The 25,780-nt window shown below is 38.4% G+C and overlaps 1 protein-coding gene across 2 annotated transcripts in view; it reads right to left on the reverse strand.

The window, feature by feature from the left end:
- The window catches only part of adamts18 (ADAM metallopeptidase with thrombospondin type 1 motif, 18), a 76,419-nt gene extending 62,693 nt beyond the window's left edge, over window positions 1-13,726 (reverse strand). The window contains exons 1-3 of one of the 2 annotated variants that reach the window (XM_079590388.1): window positions 13,366-13,726; window positions 13,206-13,278; window positions 11,697-12,016 (exon numbers count right to left, since the gene is read on the reverse strand). In XM_079590388.1, the coding sequence (XP_079446514.1) occupies window positions 11,697-12,016; window positions 13,206-13,278; window positions 13,366-13,479 (507 nt within the window). In that variant the 5' untranslated portion in view covers window positions 13,480-13,726. The remainder of the gene's footprint in view (window positions 1-11,696; window positions 12,017-13,205; window positions 13,279-13,365) is intronic. The other variant, XM_079590387.1, reaches the window with a different exon arrangement.
- Between the last annotated feature and the right edge of the window lie 12,054 nt (window positions 13,727-25,780).

Here is a 25,780-nt window from a genome sequence, read left to right on the forward strand (position 1 = left end):
CGGGTTTTTCTCCGATGGTGTTCCCCACATCAGGCGGAACGCATCATAAACGTAGTAATTATAAGCCTCACCCATTTAGAGGGATTATGATTATAATAAATTAGTCTCTCATTGGCTTGCTATAGACCTTATTCACAGCAGGGCCTGAGGGCCATCTTTGATTTCTAAGCGAGACTGTGAGAGATAGGCAAACATCTCTTCAGTAGGTTGTACTACAGTACTGTTATGTATTGTGTTTTTGGATTATTCCGCTGACGAAACACTGCAAAGATATATTTCCGAAAACTTTCAGTAGACAAAAAACCCCACACAATATGAGCTGTGGAAAATGATAAGTGATCTAGGAGCTTTAAACACATTTTTACAGCAGATGACACTGAAAATATGGTAAGTCTATCACTCACAGCCTCACTTTCATACCTGTCATGGCACTGCTGTGAATAAGGTCTATGGCTTGGTAATTTTACAGCTGGACCACCAGTCACAGAGCTGAAAGCGGTAGGGGCTTTCAAAATAATACTAATAGAGATGTCTAAAATGGATGTCTACACTACACAACACAAACTGAATTGGCAGATTTGAAGGGTTTATTTTCTCAAAAAGATTTAGTTTATTGTCAAATTATGTGTTAGAATAGAACTTTTTATTTAAAAAAGTTTTAACTTTTTTTAAAATATTATATAAAAGTTTGTAAATATTATTTTTACAATTAATAATTGAAGCCCTCTCCTGACAGTTCCCCTATATATAGCTAAATACAAAGGATTAATTAAAAAAATCTATGAACTGTGTGATATATGCAACAAGACTATGTTTGCCTGGGGGTTAATAATGACCCTGGATTAAATGTTTAAATTGTGAAAAGACCAAAAGTATGTCTTCAAACTGCATTTGACGAAAACAGGCATCTGATCATGAGACAAAAAAGAAGGAAAACCTGACCCCACCCGCACACTTTTTTTCTACGGAACAGTGAAACTACAATACTAACATTTATGGTTGCCTTAATTTCTTTGATTTAAAACTTTAAACCATTGAGCATCCATTTTGGTGGAAAACCACAGAGACAAAAAAAACTAACTAATTTATTAACGATACTCATTATGAATTTGTCAAGATGGTTGGCGCACATTGCATTCCCAAATGCAAATTATAAGTGACTCAAACACCGCACTTGCAAAGTAGAATTTACTGTGAATCATTGAAAATGAATACAGTGCTATGCTTTGGCATTACGCTGAAATATATGCAGTGCGTCAGAATATATGTTTATTAGTTCTGTCAATCGATTAACAAAAAAAATACAAATGTATCACACATTTTTCTGTAATTAATCATGATCACACATAACATTAAAGTTTATAACAATCTATTTTTATATTGTAATAATTTCACATTTAATCACCACAGTAATGTAGAAACAACACGAAGACAGTAGCTTTTTTATGAAAGAAGGCCAGTCCCACCGATACCAATACTGTGACTGATGTCTCTATGAAATTTAGTTTTTTCTCCTCAATTTTAGCCATTAATTATAGACATTCCGCATTGAAAGCTATACATTTTTAACATTAAGCTGTTCAGATTTTTAATTGTCCTGTCAAAATGTAGCCTAGAAATCTAGACGCACCCTAGCGGCAGCAAAATGTATTTTGCAGCCAGGGCAGTCTAGCAACTCTCCATAGACCTTCTAGCTGCAAAAACCTAAATTGGGTCAGGCCAATCACATCGTGTATAGAGTAGGCGGGGGCGGGCTTAACATATGACGACAGAGTTGCGACAGCTGCTACTTGAAAACAAAGAATGGCGACTGCGGATGGAGAACAGCGGTCTTTCGAACCGGCTTTGGCCGCGACTCTGGAGGACTTGGAGTTAAGTTTTTCTTTAAGAAAAGAGCAAAGAACGGCACTTAAGTCATTCTTAAAAAAGGAAGAAGTGTTCGGAGTTTTGCTGGACCGGATCTTTGCCGCTCTGACTACGTCACCTTCTTCGTTGCTCTGGTTGGTTGTAGCGCTATCCTATTGCGTGCAGAGGGATTTTGAGAGACAACCGTTTATCCCGCCCCTCGGATTAAGCCGCGTCTATGGAGAGTTGCCAGACTAAACATCTGATGTAAGTCTGGCTTGCCAGGCTAGTCAAAATGCACAAAAAACTGTTGTTTTCATTATTTTTTAACTATGTAACGCGATTCTTAGGTAGGTCTAACAGAATTCAGAAATTGAATAAAGTTGCATAAATGATAAATTAAATATAGATTAATCCTCATTAAAGCAACAAAAGTTATTCAGTCAAGAGCAGTGAGTGATTTTCTCATTTTATTTTGTCCTTTGATTATCCTTAATGACAGACACCAACAGGTTCACTAGGCTGCTGTCACTTTATCTGACACATGTTTTCTCACAACTCTTTACATTCAAGACTTCATTGAACTCATTTAAGACTGTGCTTGCAAGGATACTCGACAAAACAGGCATTTTGGCATAATTTTTTTGTGTTTTTGTCCTTCCATGCGCTGTCTGAATAATTACATCACAGCCATTGCGATTTGATGATCACACTAAGACATATCACATTCTCGCAACCTTGCATTGTCAAAATTCGTAAAGAAAGTTCCATTTCAAGGGAACTCCCGCTGCGTCGATTGATGCTGAGGGAATGCATCGCGTGATGACGTCTTGGAGCATATGTGAAATCAGTCCAATGGTGTGGCGGAACTTCAGAGGCGGGTGACGTCACGAACCAGTAAACTATAAAGCTTGCCCAAAGCAAAGCAGTGCTAACTTCTGTGTCTTCAGTAAGCTCTCAGTGTGAAACTGTCTCTGACTTTTTGGTGTTGTATTGTCTCGGTAACCTCGGTTCCCTGAAGAGGGAACGAGACACTGCATCACCTTGCCATATCTCCTACGTGCCTGTCAGCGACTTACTTCAGACTTTTACGAAGTTAGCGCTGCTTTGCTTTGGGCAAGCTTTATAGTTTCCTGGTTCGTGAAGTCGCCCGCCTCTGAAGTTCTGCCACACCATTGGACTGATTTCACATATGCTTCAAGACGTCATCACGCGAAGCGTTCCCTCAGTGTCAATCGACACAGCATTTTGTTCCCTCTTCAGGGAACCGAGGTTACAGTCGTAGGAATAGACTTGGAGTTCTTACAATGTACTGTATAAAGGTAATTTCAATACTGACTCAAAAACTTTTGATTTATGGAGTTTTTTGCCTGCTGATGTTTTTTTTTTTTTTTTTTTTTTTTTAGATGACAAAAATTAAATATGGTGCCAGTCTGACAAAGATCTATTAAGCAAGCTTGAGTAAAACCACAATGAAAGCTGGTCTAGTGGGTAAACATAAATAAACCAAACAAGAGAAGTGACTAAAAAGATGAAGCACTGCCCATGCCTCAGATATTGCACAGCTAAGTTGTCAATGACAAAAAGGTGTCCTTTCATAACCCTATTACTCACAGAAAGATGCATGAGCTTGACTAACATAATTAAACCTCAATGGAGACATGAGAATTTTAAAATGCCAGTCCCAAATGGTCTAAGGCAATAGATATGGGATTCCTTGTAATATTTATGGCTTCCTAGCGCTGGTGTGACAGCCACTTTACCACTGCCCATTAGTTTTAGGTCTTCAAGTGAGTGAGAATAAGAGCTATTACAGGAACAGCCTGCCTTTCCCCTTCCTTACTTTCTCCCAAATGTAGTCTCTCTCTCTCTCTCACTCTCTCACTCTCTCTCTCTCTCTCTCTCTCTCTCTCTCTCTCTCTCTCTCTCTCTCTCTCTCTCTCTCTCTCTCTCTCTCTCTCTCTCTCTCTCTCTCTCTCTGACATCCCCAAGTAGCCTCTACATCACTGTCACCACACAGACCACCAGGGAATAGCCCCTGGCAACTCCTATAGTGCTAACATGGCATAACACCCCATGAATTATGAAAGGGGGAGTGGGGAACATTTGTAACTACAAAGAAGCCCAGCATATATTCACTCTGGTTTCAATTTGTCTGTCTGCCCTCCCAAAACTCAGACAAGTGTAAATGTCCACCACGTCACCTGAGCATTGTCTCCCATGGTGCAGAGCATTTGACTCTCAACTAGCAGACTCAGAGTGATTAATACAAGGAGGGACTGAATCAAATAGTGGCAGGAAGAATCCCAGACTGGTCCCAGGCATGCCCCTGTAGAGACATGTGTAGGGTATCGCTAAAAACGTCATGATATGATACATCACAACACAAATGCTGTGATTCAATACATCACATTATCATAATTGTATTGCTATTTTAAGGGAAACTAAATCAGTGAGTAATGGCAGTCCAAGAGCTTCCTAACATGGACCCCATGATATGATGATACCTTTGACCATTCCTAAAATGGTATGAAAGTGTAAGTGTAAGCCATATTTACTGTTGTTCAGCTAATTTTTGGGGCAAAACCCAGTAATTTCAACAGGAATGCATGCAAACATTAATTTTGTGCTCAAGTTGCTCACACTTGGACCAACAGAAATCAGTTTGGTTTGAAAGTGACTTTTGTGTGAGATGTGCTTCACTGTACATGCTACATACTGACAATTGACAATTTAACTTTTTTGCCCATTAAATTTCACTAATGTGAATACACTTTTATACTGTGTGAGAAAACTGTAAATGTGATACTATAAAAACAAAATAGTTGTAATACAGTAATTTCAATTTGTACAATGTACAAACATGTTCAAAATGTACAAATATGTGTTGTAAGTATTTACATTGCAATTCTGAACTGTCTTGCAAAATGTTTTTACAAAAATATATGCAGATTTGTTTTTATTTGTAGTGTTAAAACCATAGATTTGTATACGTAGATGCCTTATGCTTGTGAAACCGCCAAGATTTAAATTCCAGAAGAAATTGGATAACCTTTTACAGATGAGAATGTGTTGGTTTGTGTTTTAATATGTATTAACCCAATACATGTTTGTACTATGGTACTTTTAATGTTTTTAATTTTACTATGGTAACTTTTTAACGTCAGATGACGCCTGTGTCTTGTTGTATTGTGTTAGTTTAGTATCTGCTATTTCATATTAATACATGCGTCTAACTACGACTGCAGACGATCAGTCAACTTGCTCTCGAATGTTCACGGACTGCTCCAATATGGCAGACGGCTTACGTAGCTGCTAATGAGGCATCTATGTATATATATATATATATATATATGGTTAACAATCATTGTTAATCTCTTGATTTACGTATTTGGATTCATTGCATTTTTTCAGAAGTGTAGCCCTAAATTAATCGGGCCCAGACCACAGTTTAAAAACCTCTGATTTACATGACCTGCATGGCCTTTACATGAAGTAATGATATATTTAAAAAATAATGACACAAGTATCTTACTTTTTTTATGTATAATCAATATCAAAACCATCAAGTATCTCAATATATAATTATGATGCCCGGAAAAGGGGCTTAAACTGGGAGACCCCAAACAGCGACCATTTTAGCAGAATCCATAAGTACCAATCATGACAACAAACATGTCTGATGGAAACCCCAAAGCATGTTCAATTTCCTGAGTCAGACAAGCACTACAGATCTGCTCTCGGAGTCTGTGTATGGTAATTCCCAGCCTCTCTCTTCCATTGATGTTTGAATGGCCCGGTGCTCGACTCTCACTGCAGTATATCCAAGCTTTGAGCGCACTGACAGCTTGCCTCCTTTCCAGTCAGAGTGAATTAGCATCACAACTGTCCCTAAGTGCAATCCCACACGTTAGCGCATCAGCTTGAACCAGCAGGTCTGGTACTGAATAAACACAGCTGAAGTGCTTCAGCAGCAATTCACACACACACCTCACACATTCACAGACAGTCTAGCACCCACGAGGTTGGACTATTGGTCGGGCTGTCCATAAAAGATAAAAGAGCACTTTACCATCCAAAAAGACTTCATGAAACATCCCCCCCCCCCCTTTTTTTTTTTAAAAAAAAAGAGAGAGAGCGAGAGAGAGAGAATCTGTGGGAAACCTGTTTAGAAAAATGACTGAGATATTATATTATTTTTTCATAATTTATTCAGTTTTCCGTTTATTTTTACTCATTTGCACAGTTTACACAAAAGGTATGATTTACATGAATTTACATTGAATGCGACATCAACTACTCATTGAATGTCACATCAACTGCTCAATCAATACATTTATGAAGGCTTTACCTTATTTTGATTAATTCAAAATGAGTAACAGATCATTTGAAATAGGTGTGCTTGAATAAGTTACTAATTTAACTTGGGACTTGGGAAAGGTCATGTCTAAGTTCAGCATGATTGGACATGTTTGGAAAGACACTGAATTCAGTGAAGGGCAAATCTAGTGAGTCCCCTGTCCTACAAAGACCTGCTTGCAAACCATTCAAAAGACTAGGAGGATAATTAACTATACTCAGTTGTCTGCTTGATAGACTTTGAAAAACACTCCCTGCCTACTTTCACATTTCTGGCCTCATCACGAAAAGTTTGGGTTCATCTCTAAGGGTGTGTTCACACTTGTAGTTCAGTTCGCTTGGTTTGTTTGGTCCGGAGAAATAAATAAAGTGTTCGACTTTTGCACCGTCCGTCATTTTGATGTACAGGATCGTACAAATTCTGTCACAATTATTATTAACTATCATTTTAATTTTCATATTTTAATGATAATAAGACATTTAATAGTTTCTGTTTCCATTCACATTTTCATTCACAGAACAAGCATACTATGCATTTATTTATATTATGAAAATAAAGTTAAACAAAGATGCGTCGCTGCATCAGTTTTTATGTTGAACAGTTGTCGCGTATCGTGAATGAATGCAAATATCCCTTCCCCTTTATTACGTTACAGAACTAAATAAACAAGAACAAACATCAGAAAATATGTTGAAAGATACAGTACAGTTTACCTAAATCCGTATCATGTCTCGTGTAATCACTAAATCAGTGTTGCAAACAATGTCACAGCCACCATTTAAAACAAAACAAACTGGATTAGAAACTTAATTATGCAAGTATTAATATTATAACTTTATTATTATAATATGGACTTAAACTGGATGCTCGTCTGTGTGTAAAAAAACGCATCGGCTTGGACAGACTTCTCAGGTGCTTCTCAAACGGAAGGCTGCATCCTACCGAGACTGCGTCCTTCCTAGTTCAATCCTTCTGAGAATTATAGGCTAGAATCCTCCTTAGCATTAAACGCTAGAATGAAGCGGTCTAGTAAGTGTGCATGGAATGTGTGCAAAGGCTTGTGGGTTATTTAAGGCCGCGAAGGATAGATCAGATGCATCCTTCAAAACAGGCAGAATAAAGGACGCAAAACGAATAGGATGCAGCCTTCCGTTTGAGAAACACCCAGGGTGTCAGTTTTCATTTTATTCTGGAGGCTGAACTCCCGCTCTGCTGCCACACTGGAGCGCACTCGCCACCAGGGCTGGGAATTATAGTTACAAGTTACAATAGATCACTCTCAGTGTATACTGTCAAAATGATGGATGGCCTTCAGATTTTTTCGTCACTGCTAAAAAACAATTTGGTTAACGCAACCTCTCGGCCTGGTCCGCTTAGCCTTCACATTGCCATTTTTAACACCAAACCTAAAGATACTGAACCTAAAGGCATAGGGATACATTCACAACCTGATTGGTCAGCTTTTATGATGTAGCCTTCAAGACAGAACTTACCGAACGTCCAAAACAATGCTGTGTGCTGGGCTAAATGAGTTTGTTGTATGTGCATAGCCAACATATGATACTATTTTGACCAACTGAGAGTTTGTGAAGAGCTTATAAAATGTGTAAAGGACACACACACACCCTCCATCACACACACAAAGATCTGCTCCAAGGAGACGGAATTCTCTGATACCTGTCGCGAAATGTGATGGGCAACAACCCAGCACCAGGGTTCGGATGACAGCGCTCACACTTATTCAAAATAAACCGCACTAACAGAGCAATTGCACCAGGGTTCGTTTTAATCAAACAAACAACAAACATCATCAAACAGCATCTCTATCAAGTTGTACATCATGATGAAGGGGAAGTTTTCCATCCATGTATGTTGACTGAGATAATTAATTGATTCACAATGTCAATAATTGTACCCTAAGGCTATAGTCAACCTATTGTTTTCCTACCCAGCAACGTTTGCTAACATGCTAATTGTTGTTAACATGCTAATTGCAAACAATGGGGCCAATTAACATAAACAGATAAGAACATGTTATAACATGTCAAGTCTACTGTCTCATTACCTGCTTTAACTTGATCTGACAGGTCTAAGGTTGGACTGGCCATAAATGAGTGCCCATGTGTCAAACAAATCATAACTAAATATAGCAGCACTGCCAGAATAGTTCATCCATAAAAAAAATCCAAGTTGAACAGTATTGAGAAAGATACAAAGAAAGAAAGTCTTTCATTGTGATACTTAAACTAGTTCTGGACGGCATGGTGGTCCGGCCAGTCAAAACACGTCTAGAAAGCAGGATCAGCCAATTCAAAGGGGGATGGGCTTGAACCTATCACCAGCCATATGGAACAGTGACCCAGGGAAGGCCTGAGGATGTGGATTTGTCTATGCCTAGGCTGGAAAAGCAACTCTGAACTTGCTCAACCATGTGACCCTGAAGCTTGATCTGGTGGAAGTTCTGACCTCTGAACAGAAAGTAGCAGAGCGCCATTTCAGAAGCTCCACCTGCTAATACGCTTTTACAAACTGAAGCAGACTGGCATTCATATGCCATCCTGGATGCAGCCCATATAGAAGATTTTGAACCAACCTAGAAACAGCTCATGACTAAACTAATCCATAAATCAACCAGGATTTCATTACTACGATGATGTGTGTTGTTTGAAGGATGGATGGAAGATGTTTGATCATGTCGTCAAATCTGGGGCCACACAATCCATTTGAAGCCAGTGATAACAGCAATTGAAGAGCGCTCAGTAATTAAAAACTTTAAATGAAGCAGGATTTAGCGAGTAAATCCCTCTGTTCCTGACTTAAAAGCTGGGACCGCCTGTTCTTCATTTAACAACAGAATCCCTGTCCATCTGCTGTTATGCACTGTTTAACAGCGAGCAAGAGGACTAGTACAAGCAAATCAGGCTTTCATAAACTCAGTAACCTAATGAACGGCATTACCTCTGAATGTTTCGACTGTGGGGGTTCTCAACCAGATAAGCATTGATTTTACTTTTGGACTGGCATTCTCGCCACACAAAACCTCTCTTCCTCTAAGCAACTGCCTCCTCAGCCTTTCACAGCACAAGGGGTTGCTGTGGATCAGCAGAGGGATGAATGGGTTCTCATTTGTAGTTAATCCAAAGCTCCTCATCAAGCGGAGATGACATGGAAGGGTTAAAGTCTTCTGTGACTCGTTCTTTTTCAATCCAACAAAGAAAGGGAGAGTGAAAGAGGCAGAGTGACAGAGTGAGAGACCCCTTTTTTCTCAGACATTTCCTTTTTCTTCTGTACATTTAAGCACAAAATCTGAAGGGACACACAGGTCTTGTTTGGCGTCCTGTATATCTGAAATAGGGGCACCTTTAAGACCGTCAAGAGAATCACCTAGAGCTCGGTCCATCATTCAAAAAAAGAGCTTCAAAAGAAAGGGGGAGTAGATCAAAGAGTCCCTGCAGTCTATTCAGATGCAATTGCTCCCAAATCACATTGTGTTGTCACACAGTTTTAAAAGAATGGGTCACTGCTGTTTTATAGTGGAGAAGCTACCACTAATGAAAAGGACAATGCAAAGATTAGCGCTGCCAGCCATGCGCCTGAAACCTCACTCTGTCTTTAATTGTAGAGAACAAGGGAGACAGGAAAGCAGGGCAAACACAGAACAAAAGAGCAGGGAGTGAAGGCAGGGTCCTTCAGCAGAACTCTGGGGATGATTTTACAGTAGCCCACAACCCAAGGTGAGACGTGAGATACGTCAAGCAAAGCTCAATGCTCCGTGCCACACAAGCCATGTCTCTACTTTGGTTTACTTCATACTTCAGTGAACCTGTTTTACTAAGCTCTTCATGCACACTACAGTATATACAACACTTTCCGCTCAGTGAAACACCATATATACTTCCTAAGCTCCAGCAGTCATAATATGTATCTTACGAACCATAACTCAAATATGTTTGCATACTTGCTACTTGACAATGGCAGCTACTTGAAAAAAGTACATATAATTAATGAGTAAATCAACAATGGAACAGCGCATATTACCTTTTTTTATAAATATCAGTGAGCTAAATTCATAGTCAGCGCATTCAGCAGTTCCGTGCTAATTTTAAAAAGTTTTTTATTGCAAAAGAAAAAAAAATCTAAATTAGACAATGGAACAGACTTATTATTGTGTTTTACCAGCAGGATGAATTAATATATTTACAGCCGAAGAAGCAAAAAAGCTCAAAAGCCATGAGACAGGAAGACTGACAAAGACAAAAAACAAACGGAACATTTGACGACTGTGTTGTGATGCTCAAGTTGCTTCTTTTGTTAAACAGGTGAGCGAATTCATCATTGTGTAGACCGCTCTCTTAAACTCCCTGTATCAATGTAATTGACAAAACTCAGAGGCACTGATCCACGTCAGTAGATGGCAGTGCAGTGTCTAAGCATGCACAAGACACAAAGCTTGTTAGCAACTTATGATATCACTTTGTAGGCCAAAACGTGGAAACGGGTTATTTATAGAATTTTAGCACTTCCTGTTCCATCGTCTTGGAGTCAATGGGTTTTTTGAATGGGGTTTTCGTTAAATGGCTGAAAAGAGGTCTGTGGTGAACACAAGCTCAAGACACTTCCATGTAACGTGTCTTGAAAAAGGCGGTTGCTAACAAGTGGCTAAATGGGACTACAGAGGCAGTCTAGTTATGCTTATAATTGTGCTCTTATAAACAATTCTAACTCAAACTTTCTGGGAAAATGTTTTTAGATAAAAACTGAAAGAGTTGTCGGAAGCTTAGTGATGGTGACGTTGAAGTTGTGGGACCGTGGCGTAGTTCATTTAGCCTTCCTTTAGCTTTTTTATTTCTGGCGACTGCATTTAGGCTTCAAAATGTATCAAATTTGTGTTTATCTGTGATAATTATCTCGATGGAAAAAACGTGTAAGCATCATAAACTTTTGTTGACCACAGAGTAGTTTTTTTTTTTTTTTTGCGATAATCCAAAAGCCTATGGAAAAATCCTATTGGGTGTTTCTTTAGGGAACAAGTGCTGTATGATGCTAACTGCCGATTGGCCTACAATGTGACGTCTAACCTTCACCACTATTTATTATGCTGCTTCTTAAGATATGTTTTGGCCAAATTCAAAGGCAACATTGCAAGAGAATCCCAGAGGATCAGTAAAAAAAAGTCCAAGACGGTGAACATAGCAGAAGAAAGTTCCATTTTTTTTTTTTTTACTTATATTTTTATTAATTTTATTCAATGCTGAAAACTATTTATAAAATAATTCCAAACCGAATATTCTTACCAACACATTTGTTTGGTGAAATGTTCAGAAATGTTTGAGCACAGAAGTTGCTGCCCATGTAGAGCATTTCAAATCAGTCACTTATGAGGTTCTATTTCATTTAGGGAGGCTCCATAGGATGCCTCATAGCTTCCTCTAAATCTCATTAAGTTTTGGAATCAGTTAATCTTTGTGTGTTTGTAAAAGGAGACACTTACCAGACCTGTGCAGGTGGATATAGCCACAGAGGATTCAGAATGGTTTCGTATGGAACCCTGATAGAGGCAGTTATGAATAGAAGGGTCAAGGGTCGCTGTGTTGATGCCCTCTGCACCCAGTGTCTGTATGGTAAACCCCTCTGCCAGCACATGGGATGGCTGCAAATCTAAATGCAATTCCTTGCCAAATGCAGAGACATGATAGTGCACTGAACCGCCAGCTTCTGACAGGGACCTTCTGCTTCGTTCATGTCTTGACACATCATGGGAAATGTAGGCTCCAAGTGAGTCCACTTCCACTGGTGTGGCAAAATCGTAATCTGTATGTGGGACAAACACAGTTTAAATCATCGGACTCAATACCAATCCATTACCAGTTATAGCATTAGTCTTAATAATATAACTTAATATTGTAATGTCAGCAACAGTTTTCTGTCCATCAGGAATTAGGACAGGTTGTTTTGTGGCTTTGATTCCTTGTCTATTGTCTTTGTATCATGATGTGTTGTTATGTGTTATTGCTGGTACACTCCTAAAAGCTGGCAATTTTATCAGATATACACTTTTAAAATGTACAGTCTTTCTCTTCCAGGAAAATTTGAGCAAAAATACTGATGACTCATCCTGCACTACACATATTTATGTCCGATGAAATGGTCTCTATAATGAGAACTAATGTCACTCACCATAATACCACCTGCCAAAGACTAGCAATTCTAATGGTCATTATTTTTTTATCATTATTCTTTAAAGGATGCCTTTCATGTCCCACCAAAACGGTCTTTGTTAATACAAAAAACAATAAGAAAACTGCACTTGTCAAACCATTTCATGGGGTCTTGTCAACACTTGTTGGCTTATTTACTTTCCCTATCTGGTCTAACTTATCCATTAAATAAAATTAAAATTGTAAAATTACCTCCTGACTCAAAATCTGTATATCACTGTTTACACATTTATGTTGCTATACATAGTACCTATATTTCTGCTTTTTTTTCTGAGCCTTACAAGTTTTTTAATACCATGTATAACCTGTGCAAGCTGTAAAAATGAGAAGAGGCTATAAATTAACATGTTTCATATAGCCACAATTTATACAAAACTAATGTCAAGCATTTAACCATAATCTCACGAGGAAGTGTTTCCAAACTTTCCACTGGTTGTGTAAATATTAATTAAAAAGACAAACTCGCAGTGACTAGCTCCTACGCGGCAGATAAGACATGAGGGAATCCCTTTAATGCGCCCACACATACAGTACGCGTGCACCGGCAAAGGAAACTCACATCTTGGGAGTATATTTATGTTGTAAACCCCCTAATTCCCCGAATCTATGTAGCATGCTTCCGCGTATTTATATATTTAGCTGTACATGTATATCCAATAAAGACAGGTAAGGATTTTCGGCTCAACCAGAGCGCGAGAGCGCCAGCGGCATCAATCATTGCCTTGTCATAATTATAAAGAATAGAAATACAATAATAAATTGCAGTGCGTAAAGACACGAACCTTGATAGAGGCCGCCGGTGTCGCCGGTAAATGAGAGCGATGTCACAGAGTGGAAGCAACAGAACTGCAGAGCCTGCAAACAGCTCACCACAATTAACTTGCTAAATGACAATGAGTACAGTATATATAATACATAATTAATTATCAGTGTGTCACCTGCCTTAATAAAGTTCCCAAAAGACACACTCGCCAGTAATCTCACTGATGTGCTGTTTACCAGAGGGACTTGTAAACTCCAAAGCAAAAGGAAAAGGCAATCCATTTTGGCATGCATGCACCTTAACTGTTACCTCTTTAAAAACGGGGAAAGGAACGATCCGCAAATCCATGCAATGCAATATAGAGGCATTGCTAATTGTTTAAACTGCCCTGTTTCAGTCGTTCCTCAAGTAAAATCCACTGGGTCCATTTGGGTAACGCGCACCGCCTCTGTTTCCGAGCGCAGGTACACAGAGAACTGCTGACTGCTGAGCGGTGACAGTCGGCGGGTGTGTGTGCGTGCGTGTGTGTGGGGTGTGTGTGGGGGGGGGGGGGGGGGGGGGGGGGGGGTACACTATACTGCAATAGTGGCACCGGCTGATGGGGAAAGGGGTTTAAATTTCCACCAATCAGCGACGACCATCTGCGGGCGATTCGGCGCATCAGTGCTCCTCACTGTCCGACCGTCCATAAAAAGAGCACAGAGTTCATTGAAATGGGAAGCATGTTCGCAGCGCTCCCTCTTAATGAACGGTCCGAGCAAGTAAACACACGCTGTCGAAAGAGTTTATGTGTTCAATGTGAAACTGTAGAGTTGTGAATGGGCTGCGGGATGATTTATGATAATGTACGCTGTAATGTATAATGAAGCGCTTTCACGTCAGGTCTTGTTCCTAATATTGTCGTGTCATCTGTTCTGCAAGCACTCAGCTGATATTTAACACTTAGGTTACATTTGTACAGCAGTTTGTTTTTGTTATTATTGTAGAGTGTTCTTCAACCTAAAAACTGAGAAAGCTCATATAGCCTATACTGCATCTATTCAGGCTTTTTTCAACACTGTGCAAACAAGATCTCATAATGACCTAGTTGTGACCTAGATGACCTTAGTTGTATATTGCCTAAAAACTCTTCTTACTTGGCAACTTTTGATAAATAAAAAAAAAAGGGGGGGGGGGGGGTGGCGGCTGGTTGGAGCTCTCTGTTGTCTGTTGTCAAATTACATAAATTAGAAATTAATTTAGTATGCTACAATTCTTTCAAAATATGTTTACACCACTGATCTATAGAGAATGTATTATTGGTGTAGATAAGTAGTTTCCACATACTTTAAAATACCTTTTACAGGCACCATGCAGTAATCCATTGGCCCTAAACATTAAATGAAAAATAACAAATTAACAACAAAAGTCCCAAGTTTATAAGTAACCTACAACACAACACAATATGTTTTTTGTCATTTCAAAGTAATGACATTCAATAAATGAGTCATATTAATTCAGTGAACCCTTTGACAGATTCCTATGTGTTTTTGATTTACAAAAAATTATCTGCACTTAAGAATAATTTTTCAGAAATCGGACAACACTCATTTTTCTTTTTCATCCAATAACGCATTTTCAAAAAGTAAAAAATCATTCCAAAAGATCCGACTCGTTTGTTGGGCAATCACATTTCAAAGCGTTAACCAGGTCTGAATATAAACTGGTTCTTGATTACCAGCCTTATTGAACCAAATAGAGGGCAGTTGTTAGTACACACCGAGTCCAAAATATCATTAAGACGAGCTCTGTCGTTTGGGTCGACTTGAGCACTCTCATTTGTTTGATTGTTTTCCCTCTTTGCTGGTTTATTAAAGGATATCTCATAAAACCACTTGATTTTTCCTACTAAATGTTTATAAATCATATTAAAGTTGAAAATTAAGGTTCGGCCAAAGCATAAAGATCAATTCAAGACGTCATAAGAGATGGAGTCAAAGTAGTTTGATATTTATTTATTTCAATGGTTTCTGATTTTGCCTCTAATAAACACAGGAGACCAATATCATCTAGCTCTACACAATATCAACCATATGACAAGTAGCTCAAAGAAAGTCTCCATGTGAAAAGAATCATCCATTGAGTTTAATAGTGCTTAACAATCCATTAGTTTCCAGCCTCGTTTTGAAAAGTCCTCAGAAAGAGTGTTGTCAGATGTTTTAGTAAATGTTGGCTAGGGGGCTCAGCTTGTCAAAGCCAAATGCATCAAACCCCAAAGGAAGATGGTTTTGCTTTGACTACAGTGTTGTTATTTGCAATATGTTTGTGTGCCAACACTTCTCTCTCTCTGGTTCTAAAAACTGTGCTTTAACTCCACTGAATGGAGTGGGCACAGATACTGTAGCTCAACATGCAAAAACATACCTATAAGCCATGATATTTGCTTGCATATTGATTTATGTATACAGTATGTTAAATGGAGTGTCCAAAATTGTCAAAAGGCTCACTCATAGATGTCTGTCCAAAAATCAGTCGCACAACCAACCAATGAGCAGTTAAAGCCTAGGGGATCAGATACAATACTTGCCAGTAAAAACTTCTGGAGCAAATGAAATGACTCTTAAACCTGTTTCTTCATCAGTTCAGATTTGCTTCGTGCAAAAGATTGGCACACAATATCATTTAAAGCAACTTTCGCAATTTAACGTAATGCAATAGTCAGTGAGGTCATAACTCAGCCTCTGACCTCATATTTGCTAACATTTGTTCCCCCTCTCTTTACATGGCTGTACACCATTTGTTTTATATTTGTTTGCATGTTGTAGAGAAATGGCTTTTCCAGCAGCGGCTCCAGCTGGGGAGAACTATGCCAGGTCAGGGTTGCCCATATCTGCTCCTAATTTAGCCTGCCCCGTACTGCGTTTAGAGAACAGAATGCAAAACTGGAACCATAATGTCTGACGGTCAGTCGAAACACATCTACAAATAATGATTAAGCAGGGTTTCAATTCATTTAGGCAGAATAACACAGCACAGCTCATGGACTTGTATTTGGTAGCTTCAGATTTGAGAATACTCACTCAATTTGCTTTGGAGGACATAAATATAGATCTTCTAAATTGTGGAAGTCACAACCTACTTGAATGGACCAATTTCCATTCAAATCTGAAATAAATGTGAGATTGAGACTAGGATGTTGACTGGAGAGGTCATAAATCTTAATCCATGACAAGAATCTATACACCTTTGAGTGGCGGTTGCACCCACTATTTATTTGACTGTGTCACTGAAACTCCAAGTAGTCTAGGAAATAACTGGCTTTCAAGCCTGACCTTTTGACTTGAGCTCATACCCTGGAGAACATCCCTGATATCTGTTATCTCATGACTTGAAGACCTCGGGAAACTTCCAACTTGCATTCTTAAAGACATCATGGCAAAAATGTCTACTTGTGTATGTATTCATAATAAATTCTAAAAGCTGTCTGTGTTTGTATTTTAAAGGGTTAACTAGAGCTTGTGTACACGTGTGTTATGGGTCAAATAATGGTTAAATTGGCGCTGATGTGGCTGTTTATTGTCTGTTTAATGTTGTTTACTGTCTGTTTACTATTCCCTGATATTGTGTACCTGGCCTGAGAATATAGACTTCAAAACCGTGTCAGCACTCAATAAATGATCAAGCACATTTCATGATGTTAGCACTGAGAAGCAGCCTAGTTTAAGAAAAAACAGCTTGACATCGTCAGTGAAGCTCCTTGAAGTTCAGGGCAATAAAAATAAATAACTCCAATACTATCAACATGACGGGGCTCTAGACAAGGGTCAACTGCTCATATAAATACATTCATATAAATACAAATACATGGGAGTGAGGTTTGTATATGTAGCTGCTCTGTGTTGTAATATCTATTTGCCCAGAGTGTGTAGGCCTGGACACATATGTGTAAGTCTGTGTGGTGTAGGGGGCAAAAGAAAAGGACTCAGATATGCATTAAACAATGCATTAACATCTGATAAGACTGCAGTTAATGACTGCTTAATCTGGGATAAAGCCCCCTCCTCCATTCCCTTTTAAAAGCCATCAGTGTTGACCCATAAAACCGTAATGTCTCATTTCAATGATGGACTTTTTTTGAATACATCGTATATAGTACTAAAAATATTTATTGTATAAGTAAGTGAATAGCAAACAGGAAAGTAATCGAAGAAAATATGTATGAGACTTAATTTTAACCATAAATAATTGATTGATTGATTGAGGAAAATTGTGTTACATATACCAGAATGGAGCCAGACAGAATGCGTTTTTCATAAAAATGCTGAACAAATTGCAATTTGGCTGTTTGCATGTCCTCAGTAGCCGCGCTTCCATTATAGATTTTCTTAATGTCAATAAAAACTATTGTGAAATGACGCCATTTTCATTAACGATGTTATGCGACTAAAACATTTTTTCCTCTCGCGAGAAATTCCAAAAATCATTGCAATGGATGTTGGTAGGTTTACATATATTCCAGCCACCGCACTAGCTATTATTATTATTATTCAAAGGAGACGTAGGCGTGTTATCCAAGCATCAATGGCAAGGAAAGCCCCTTATACTTAGGAGCGGCACATATGAGTCCAGTATTCCCATAATTATTTTTTCTTTTATGAGTTTAATGAAGAACTCTGTCTCGTCTTCTGTCCAAACATACCACGTCATCCTTAAATTATGATTGACTTTTACGTATATAGGCCAGGTAACCTAGCCTGACTACGTCAGACTTCGTACTTCCGCTCAATTTCATTTCGCTTCTGTACTTAGTCTGAGACATCGACATGTCTCTCAGTTTTCCTCCGGCCTGAAAACAGCCGGCCAATCAACGAACAGAGAGCGGGCTGAGAGCCGTGACGTAGACGCTAAGCGCCGAGTTTGAGATTGGGGAAATCGAAAACGACCGCGGATATGGAGACAAGGGATGAAATTCGCTCTGTTGTGGAGAATATTCCCGGCATTTCCAAACTGAAGGACGAACAAGAAGAGAGTTTGGTAAACATTTTGAATGGAGGTGATGTCGATATGTGATATCTAGGTCTCTTTTATCTGTCGAGCTCGAACTGGCACCCTTTTGACAGGTCAGTCAGTGTCTCCTTTTTTTTCCAGTTCGTAAATATTGCCATGTCATGCTGTAATCTTGCAATTAAGTTGCAGCATTTCGGACAGACTCGAAATAAACAAAGAGCTGTGTTTGACATAACTAATCCTAACTTTGACAGTTGGCTGCAAATATTTTCCTGTTTCTCTTTACTGTCAAATATTAGTTTAGAGGCCCCGATTGTGCTGTGGATGCGTAGATTTACATCACATAATCTACAAAAGTCGTTGACAGCCATGTTCACTCCGGTATTTCTCTCGATGGTTTCGTTTTCGCATTATTTATAATGTGTTTACAGTGGCAGTTTGATGCTGCTGAGCTGGCGCATAACCAAACGTTATGTGATTGGCTTACGGGTAACCAATGATTTTATACTTCAGACGAGCGCCCCCCCGCGATAAAGAAAACACTTTTCAATGATGCCATGCCAGACTCTGTCTATGAAGCAAAGCGAAGTAGCAGAGTTTGGTATTACCAGGCTACAGGTAACCAGTAAATGCAAAAAAAAACTGGTTTCATTGCAGTTTTGCGAAATATCCCTTTTTCAAATTGCCTGAAAAACCACCTAATGCAAGCGTTAAAATTTTTTTGCGGTATATGGGAGTTTTTGCGAAATTGACGGGTTTCCATTGGGCGTATTTTCAATTCCCAATTTCAATGTACTCAATTTAAAGGGTAATGGAAACGCGGCTAGTGATTTCACCAGAAAAGGAGTCATTTTAGAGAAAGAGCAAGTTATTACTTGTCTTAAAGATTACAAAGACAAACTTTTTTTTTTCAGATCATGCACAGATGAATCATTCACAATAAGACCAGAGCCATTGACTTTTGACTATTTTTTTCCTACAATGAAAGTCAATGGCTAATACCGTCAACTGTCTGGTTACCATTCTTCAAAATATATATTTGTGTTCAACAGAAGAAAGAAAAATAAAGTCTACCTCTGTTTGATAACAAAATACACGGCTCTATATGACAACCCTGCTTTCTCTTCCGATCCAGAAAAAAGAATGTAGGCTACTGTACCTGTGAAAGGTATCACCACAGGTGGGCTTTAGCCCTGCAGGCTTTAGGTAAGAGGAAGATCATTTGTGGGAGACGAGGCTCCTGGGAGTCTGCCGATTCTTCTTTAAAGGATTATCACTCTGTTCTATCAAATACTCACTGTGACAGACCTACTGAGCATATCTACATGCTTTCGTTTAATTTGTTCCTGTGCTCACAACCTTTAAACGTCAATGTTTACTGTTGTACATGAAAGCTCACAAAACTACTCAAGCAGTAAAAACTCCACATCCTATTAGCATCTGATTTATGCTTGTTGAAGTGAGTTAGAGTAAACCTCACAGCAAGTCTCCATTGTGTTCTTGTTTGCAGTGAGCTAACAGATCAGACTCAATGTATTTTTAGTTTAGCGGTCTGCGCACGAAGAATCTTCTGAGTGGCGTGTTTGACCATACAAAACCATCATCCTTCATTCGCTGTCAGACATAGAATTTAACTCTCCCGTAATTGCAGCCTAAATATTGTTGTTTGGGTTATTTTTTTCCCCCATGTGTGGAAATATAAAAATTGCAGGAGTGAAGAGGTTTGAGGAACAGGCAGAAGTTTGTTCTAAAGCCTCTTTCTTGACTTACCACAATTACCAAAGAGAGCCGGGGGATAAGGAGTGGCACCAAGGACACTCCAAATACAATAATCAAGATAAAGATACAGTGCTTATGGCTCATTTTACTCAATTTACTCAAACAGACTGACCTGTCAAGTAGATAGTATAAAACTCTGTAATTTATAAATCATTGTTTTATAGTGTGGTGAGATCTGAGAAAGTTATGTAATGCATCAGAGATCATCAGACTTTATTGAAAATGAAAAAAAAAAGAAGAAAATAGTGAACAATTGGATTAAAGTAAGGAATAATATAACACCCAGTTTTTTTACGTCTATGGGGATTTAAATAAAAACGTATTAAATAATATAAGTTAATAAATTCTAAACTAACTTTAAGAGTTGTTAAAGAGTTCTAAACTATGAACTAAAGCAACCAACTCTGAAGTGAATCACATTACACACTTTCATTTAAAGCCCAAAAGGATCTGAAAATCAAACAAAAAGGTACAACACTTTAATTAGGAAAATGAGCTACAGTCCCATGAAGCAAGAAAATATGTATGATGGGACTTCATTTTAACTATCGATAATTGACTGGATGAGGAAAATGGTGTTACACACCAGAATGGAGTCAGGCAGAATGTATTTAATGAAAAAAATATAATTAATTAGTGATTTGGCTGTTTGTTAACATTATAGTCTGCATGGCCTCATTTCAGAGGAAGAGCAAGTTAATACCTTTATAATAACTTAAATTCTTAAGAAAAAATTGTTTTTACTAGCATGCACAGATGAACAATTTACAAAGGGACCAGAAACCAGAGTGAATGAACAGTCCCAATTGTAATATTTACATAAATAATTAACAACACCAGAGCTCAAAGTAGGTCTGTCTTTAAAGGTTTATGAGTTATTGGTAAAAACACTAAATGGACAATGAATGGCATTTGTACTAGTAAAGCCTAACTGTTGCAACCTATTCACAATAATTGAATTAGTGTAAATGGAATGCACATCTAAAAACATGTTTTAAACTCAAGACTTTATTTCAGGTGTGTAGAACTTCTTACACTAGATTATACATTTGAATGCATTACAATTCAGAAACAAAACATAAGATATGTAGAATGGTTTACTTGTCATATATAATCCTGACATACAAATTATATCAATGTCACAGAGACATTGTGTTTCTGTGTGTTTGAGTTCATCTGGGACTTTATACTAAGAGCTTCTCATTGTTTTGTATCACCGAGCTCTGATTTCAAGGCAACACATACACAGTTTAAATAAGTCACAAATGAACTGAGTGTCTGAGTCGTGGTGGTCCGTGGGAGCAGCGGATCTGATATCATCCCCACTCGCCTCATGCATCACAACCTTAAGGATTTATCTCCTATGTGGTTACATGTACATCTGACCCTTTGACCACCCATAAAGTGAATGGCACTGTAACCTACACCCCTCTAGAGGATAATGCTAGCCTTTGAACACACCAGGAGGCAGGGCCCATCTCAGCCCCGAGGAGGCTGCTGAGGGAGCCATTCTGGAGGTTAAGAATAAGAGAGGTGAGCGGAGATGAACATTAAAATTACTGGATAAATAAACAATGGGAAAGACACTTATCCACCACAGAAGCGTCTTTCCAGAGTGAACTGTTGGAGTCCCTCTTTCATCAGCTGAGTTTATAGCTTGACAGGTTGGAATTTAGTAAGGGTGATTTTCAAAAAAGTTATTTTTGTTTTAATATCTTGTTGAATTTCCAACACAACAGATAACACAACTCAATATGTATCTAAGTTACCAGGTTCTAAAGCTCCATTGAGTATTGTGGAATGCTAATTATTATGATATGAATTATATGATATGATATGATATGATATGATATTATTGCAAGTTTAAATCTGACAGTTCAGGTCCAGACTTAGGTTAGGTAAATGTAGGTTAAACCTGTACACACACACACGTGGTCATCAGAAAGAACACTTGCATTATTTTACAATCATGATGAAACACAAGTTCAACAACAACAATACCCGATCTTCCATGAGCAATCAGTGGACACCATTACAGCCCATGCATATAGACTTAATATACTCTCCCTGGGAGACTGACCACGTCTCTAAATGGCAAAGGTCATAGTAGTGTGTGTATTATTCTGCAGCAATGTTTTTTTCTTTTATATTCCATTTCAGCCAGAAAAGCCTCACATATGGCTTAATAACAGACTTATGCTAATTGTCTTTCGTCACAAAACCTGTTTAAAGATCCGGTTTGTGTCGCATGTCTACTTGGTGGCTTACCGTTTCTCCAGTGTAATGTCCTTTTAAACCCCATGCATTTCACTTTAGATTTTATTAAGAGGAGATTGCAAAATAATGTCCATCTATAAACAGAATTTATGACACGTGTCCTGCTGCCAAAAGGTTTGTGGTATGTGAATTCTGTTATGGACATTCTAAGAGTTGGTTGACGGTCTATAGAAGGTTAGTCAGAGTTAAAGTTCCCATGTTGGACAGTGAATTTTAGATTTAGGAACAAGTGAGGACATACGCATAATTCATTTTTTTTATTTTATCAGGCTAAATTGAAGCCATTAAATTTGAAGTAATTATCAGGCCTGCTAGGATTCAAGACTTTACCTTTACATGACTCAAATTGGCAATGTGATTTTACCACCAAAGGAAGGGTCAGTGCGAGTTGGAGAGAATGAATGAGAAAAGAGCATAAAAGTGTGAAGATTGCTGGTGATCAGAACTGAGGTTATAGAGACTGAAAAAGGAGGGGATGTGTTACAGCATGCTTTGGGAATTCCCAATGTAGCCCCCTGCTGGCCGGCCCGTCAATAGTATGAAAACACAGACAGACACACATTTTTGTCTTACTTGCTCCTTTCACTCTCTAAGATGATTTGCTTTAACTTTGTCAAATTAGCCCCCTGCCACCTCTGTTTTCTCACATTCACATGGGGTCTTGCACATAGCCGCAGGCAGTATTAGCTGTGGGCCGAGAGGCACTCTGGCTTTCTTCCCCTGTAGAGAGGCTAAAGAGACGTCTCCGGGCATCAACAGGAGGCCAATTCACTCTGACCCATTCACAGTCGTCAATGCCTGTCCTCAGCTCAAAGAAACTCTCTGCTCAAACAGCCATTGAGTCTGCACCTTTTTACAGAGGACATTTTTGTTTTGTCCTTGTTAGAGTGTAAATAAACGGTGAAAGTAATAAGACTCAAGCAAAAAATATAATTACAATTATTTTTTACATGTATAGGCATAACAAAAGTATGTTTTTGCAGGTTGATATATGTCATATATTTAATGTATAAAATATCCAACAGCACTGCACTGCATCACTCCACTTCCTCTGTTTGTTCAATCTAAAGGCATTGGTTTTTAGTGAGTTTTTCTGCAGGTTAGCTACACCAGTTGGTTGTGACAAGTGACTGTCCTTATGATTGAGTCATTATTGAATCATTCATTCAAATTATTATTTTTAACAACACTGATTCACTTAGGAACAAAACAGCTGCGTTCAAAAACTTAAAAATACTCCCTTCAGAGGACATATTCCAAGGTTGGAAGGTATCAAGGCACATCCAAATCCGATATTAGCTTCACTTCCTGTCTCCTGATATACCTTCATCAGATTGGTTTTTGAAGGCATGCATAGATGTATCCTTTGCTGCCTTTGATATCCCACAATGATATCCCCTGTGCTTTCCATTCTGTGACAGTTATGCTTTATTAGCTTTATGCTAATAAAGATAGTGTCTGAAAGTTGCAATTGCTGGTCAGTTTGTAAATGTATGTTTTTGACCAATATTTTTCACTTCTGATTTAATTTCTAGCAGGAAATTACTATTGTAGTAATTCAATATTTGCTTAGTTATCACCAAAGCTCACTCCATTTTGTACTTTCATACGCAAACGCTGCCTACAAAGTCATTGCCTGATAAGACAGCAAGGCAACAAGTCAGCTGCCTAAGTATTTGGTCGCAGACAACAAGTGAGTGTCTTTAGTAGTGAATCATGTGATCATTAATTTAAATTATTCGTTGCACCTCACGAAACATTGGGACAGTGCCTGAATGTGGCCTGCGGAGGCAGCATTTTTTAGCTTTAGGAAGCAGCCATGGTCTTTATGACTGAGTCATTGAATCATTAATTTAAACAATTTGTTCAACAAAACTGATTCACTTCCAGTGAGATTCTGAAGTGAAGATCCAATGGACCCTTTACTATCCCATGAAGCCACTGGAGAGGAGCTGCAATAACAGTGAAGCAAAACAACCGACACTGGCAAGTCACACGACAATGGCAATATAACAAATGTCTAAATTAACATCACTACACACATACAGTTTTACTATAATAACAGTCGCAAAGTAATTACTTATTCAAAAGAAGCACCTACAGTATGTGATTTTAGATGTAGCCCCTGTCTTTATGAGTGAGACACTATAATACATTTTGTGTGCATTTTGTTTACACTCCACAGTTTACATTCTCGGTGTGAATGCAGTAGCCTGTTCATATGAGCACCACCACATGCACCACGTGTGAATTTTAAAGGGGTGGCATAATGTATTGTGTATGTGATAAGCCCTAAACGACATAATGTAGAGTGTGTATGTGAAGCTTTAGCTCAAAATACTCCACAGATATTTGTTATAGCATGTTAAAATAGTCCCTTTTTGAGGGTGAGAAAAAACGTGTCGTTTTGTGTGTGTCCCTTTAAATGCAAATGAGTTGCTGCTCCCGGCACAGAGGGCGGAGCTTCAAGAGCTTGTGTGTCAGCAGCTTGCAGACATGCACTAAAATGTCAGAAACTGTTCTGCCTTTTATGTTCAAACCGCAGTCAGACAATGATGGAGAGACTCAAGAAGAAGTGACAACTTGTAGAATGCAACATTCTACAGTTTGTTGATACATTTATGTAGCTGATGTAGAGTTAACTATCTTCAAGTCATTGATTAGCATATTCTTTCATGATAATAAGCAACATTACACACTAACTAAAGTTAGAAAAGTTAAATCATAATCAACCGCCCATTTAAGTTGCTTAATATATCAGCAACATATATAACATATATAATAACATATATAATATATAGGATCCATTGAAGTTCTACATACTGAAGCATTGAAGATTTAGCATACTGTCTCCCTTGACACAGTGTAACCACCACAGAGGATGAATGCACAGTGCAGAGATTCTTCCACATTAAAATACAAAAGTCAATCATGCTCTTAAACAATACGGTCACTGTAACAGGGACTAGGCAGATAAATATTTAACTTTCATTGACATTTGGAGGCACAAGACAGGCGTGACGGGACACGTTGTGACATGGTCTCAGTTGTGAATGGGAGACAGCTAGCAGGGCTCCATCAATAGCAAAGCCACCGCTGTTAACCACAATCAGCCATTCAAGTTTATATTTTTGTGTGTGCGAATAAAGGAAAAAGTTGGCAATGACTTTGTGAAGAGCTCCAGTTACCCATCCTACAATGAAATTGTATGACCTATTTTTTTCCTCTTCCTTTTTCTTCTTATTGAGAGCCTTTATATTAGTGGATAAAAGGGCATTACTTCATTCTTGTCTGAGGTGGACATGTGAGTGATTCATAGAATATCAGTTGATGGGGGAAAAAAAAGAAGAAGTACAGAGAAGTCAGTAGATTATCCAGGTTGATGTTACATATGTAAGTTAACAATAAGGAAATATACTCAAATATACTCAATTAAAAACGTAGGTACTGCTCAGAAAAATGTAACAGGGTTACCAGAGGCTATTCTTATTAAAAGAACGTCAATGGAGGAGATTTTTCAGTATGCTGAAACACGGGTGCTGGCTTCTGGGC

This window comes from Phoxinus phoxinus (assembly GCF_949152265.1).
Source record: "Phoxinus phoxinus genome assembly, chromosome: 2".
Classification (NCBI taxonomy): Eukaryota; Metazoa; Chordata; class Actinopteri; order Cypriniformes; family Leuciscidae; genus Phoxinus; species Phoxinus phoxinus.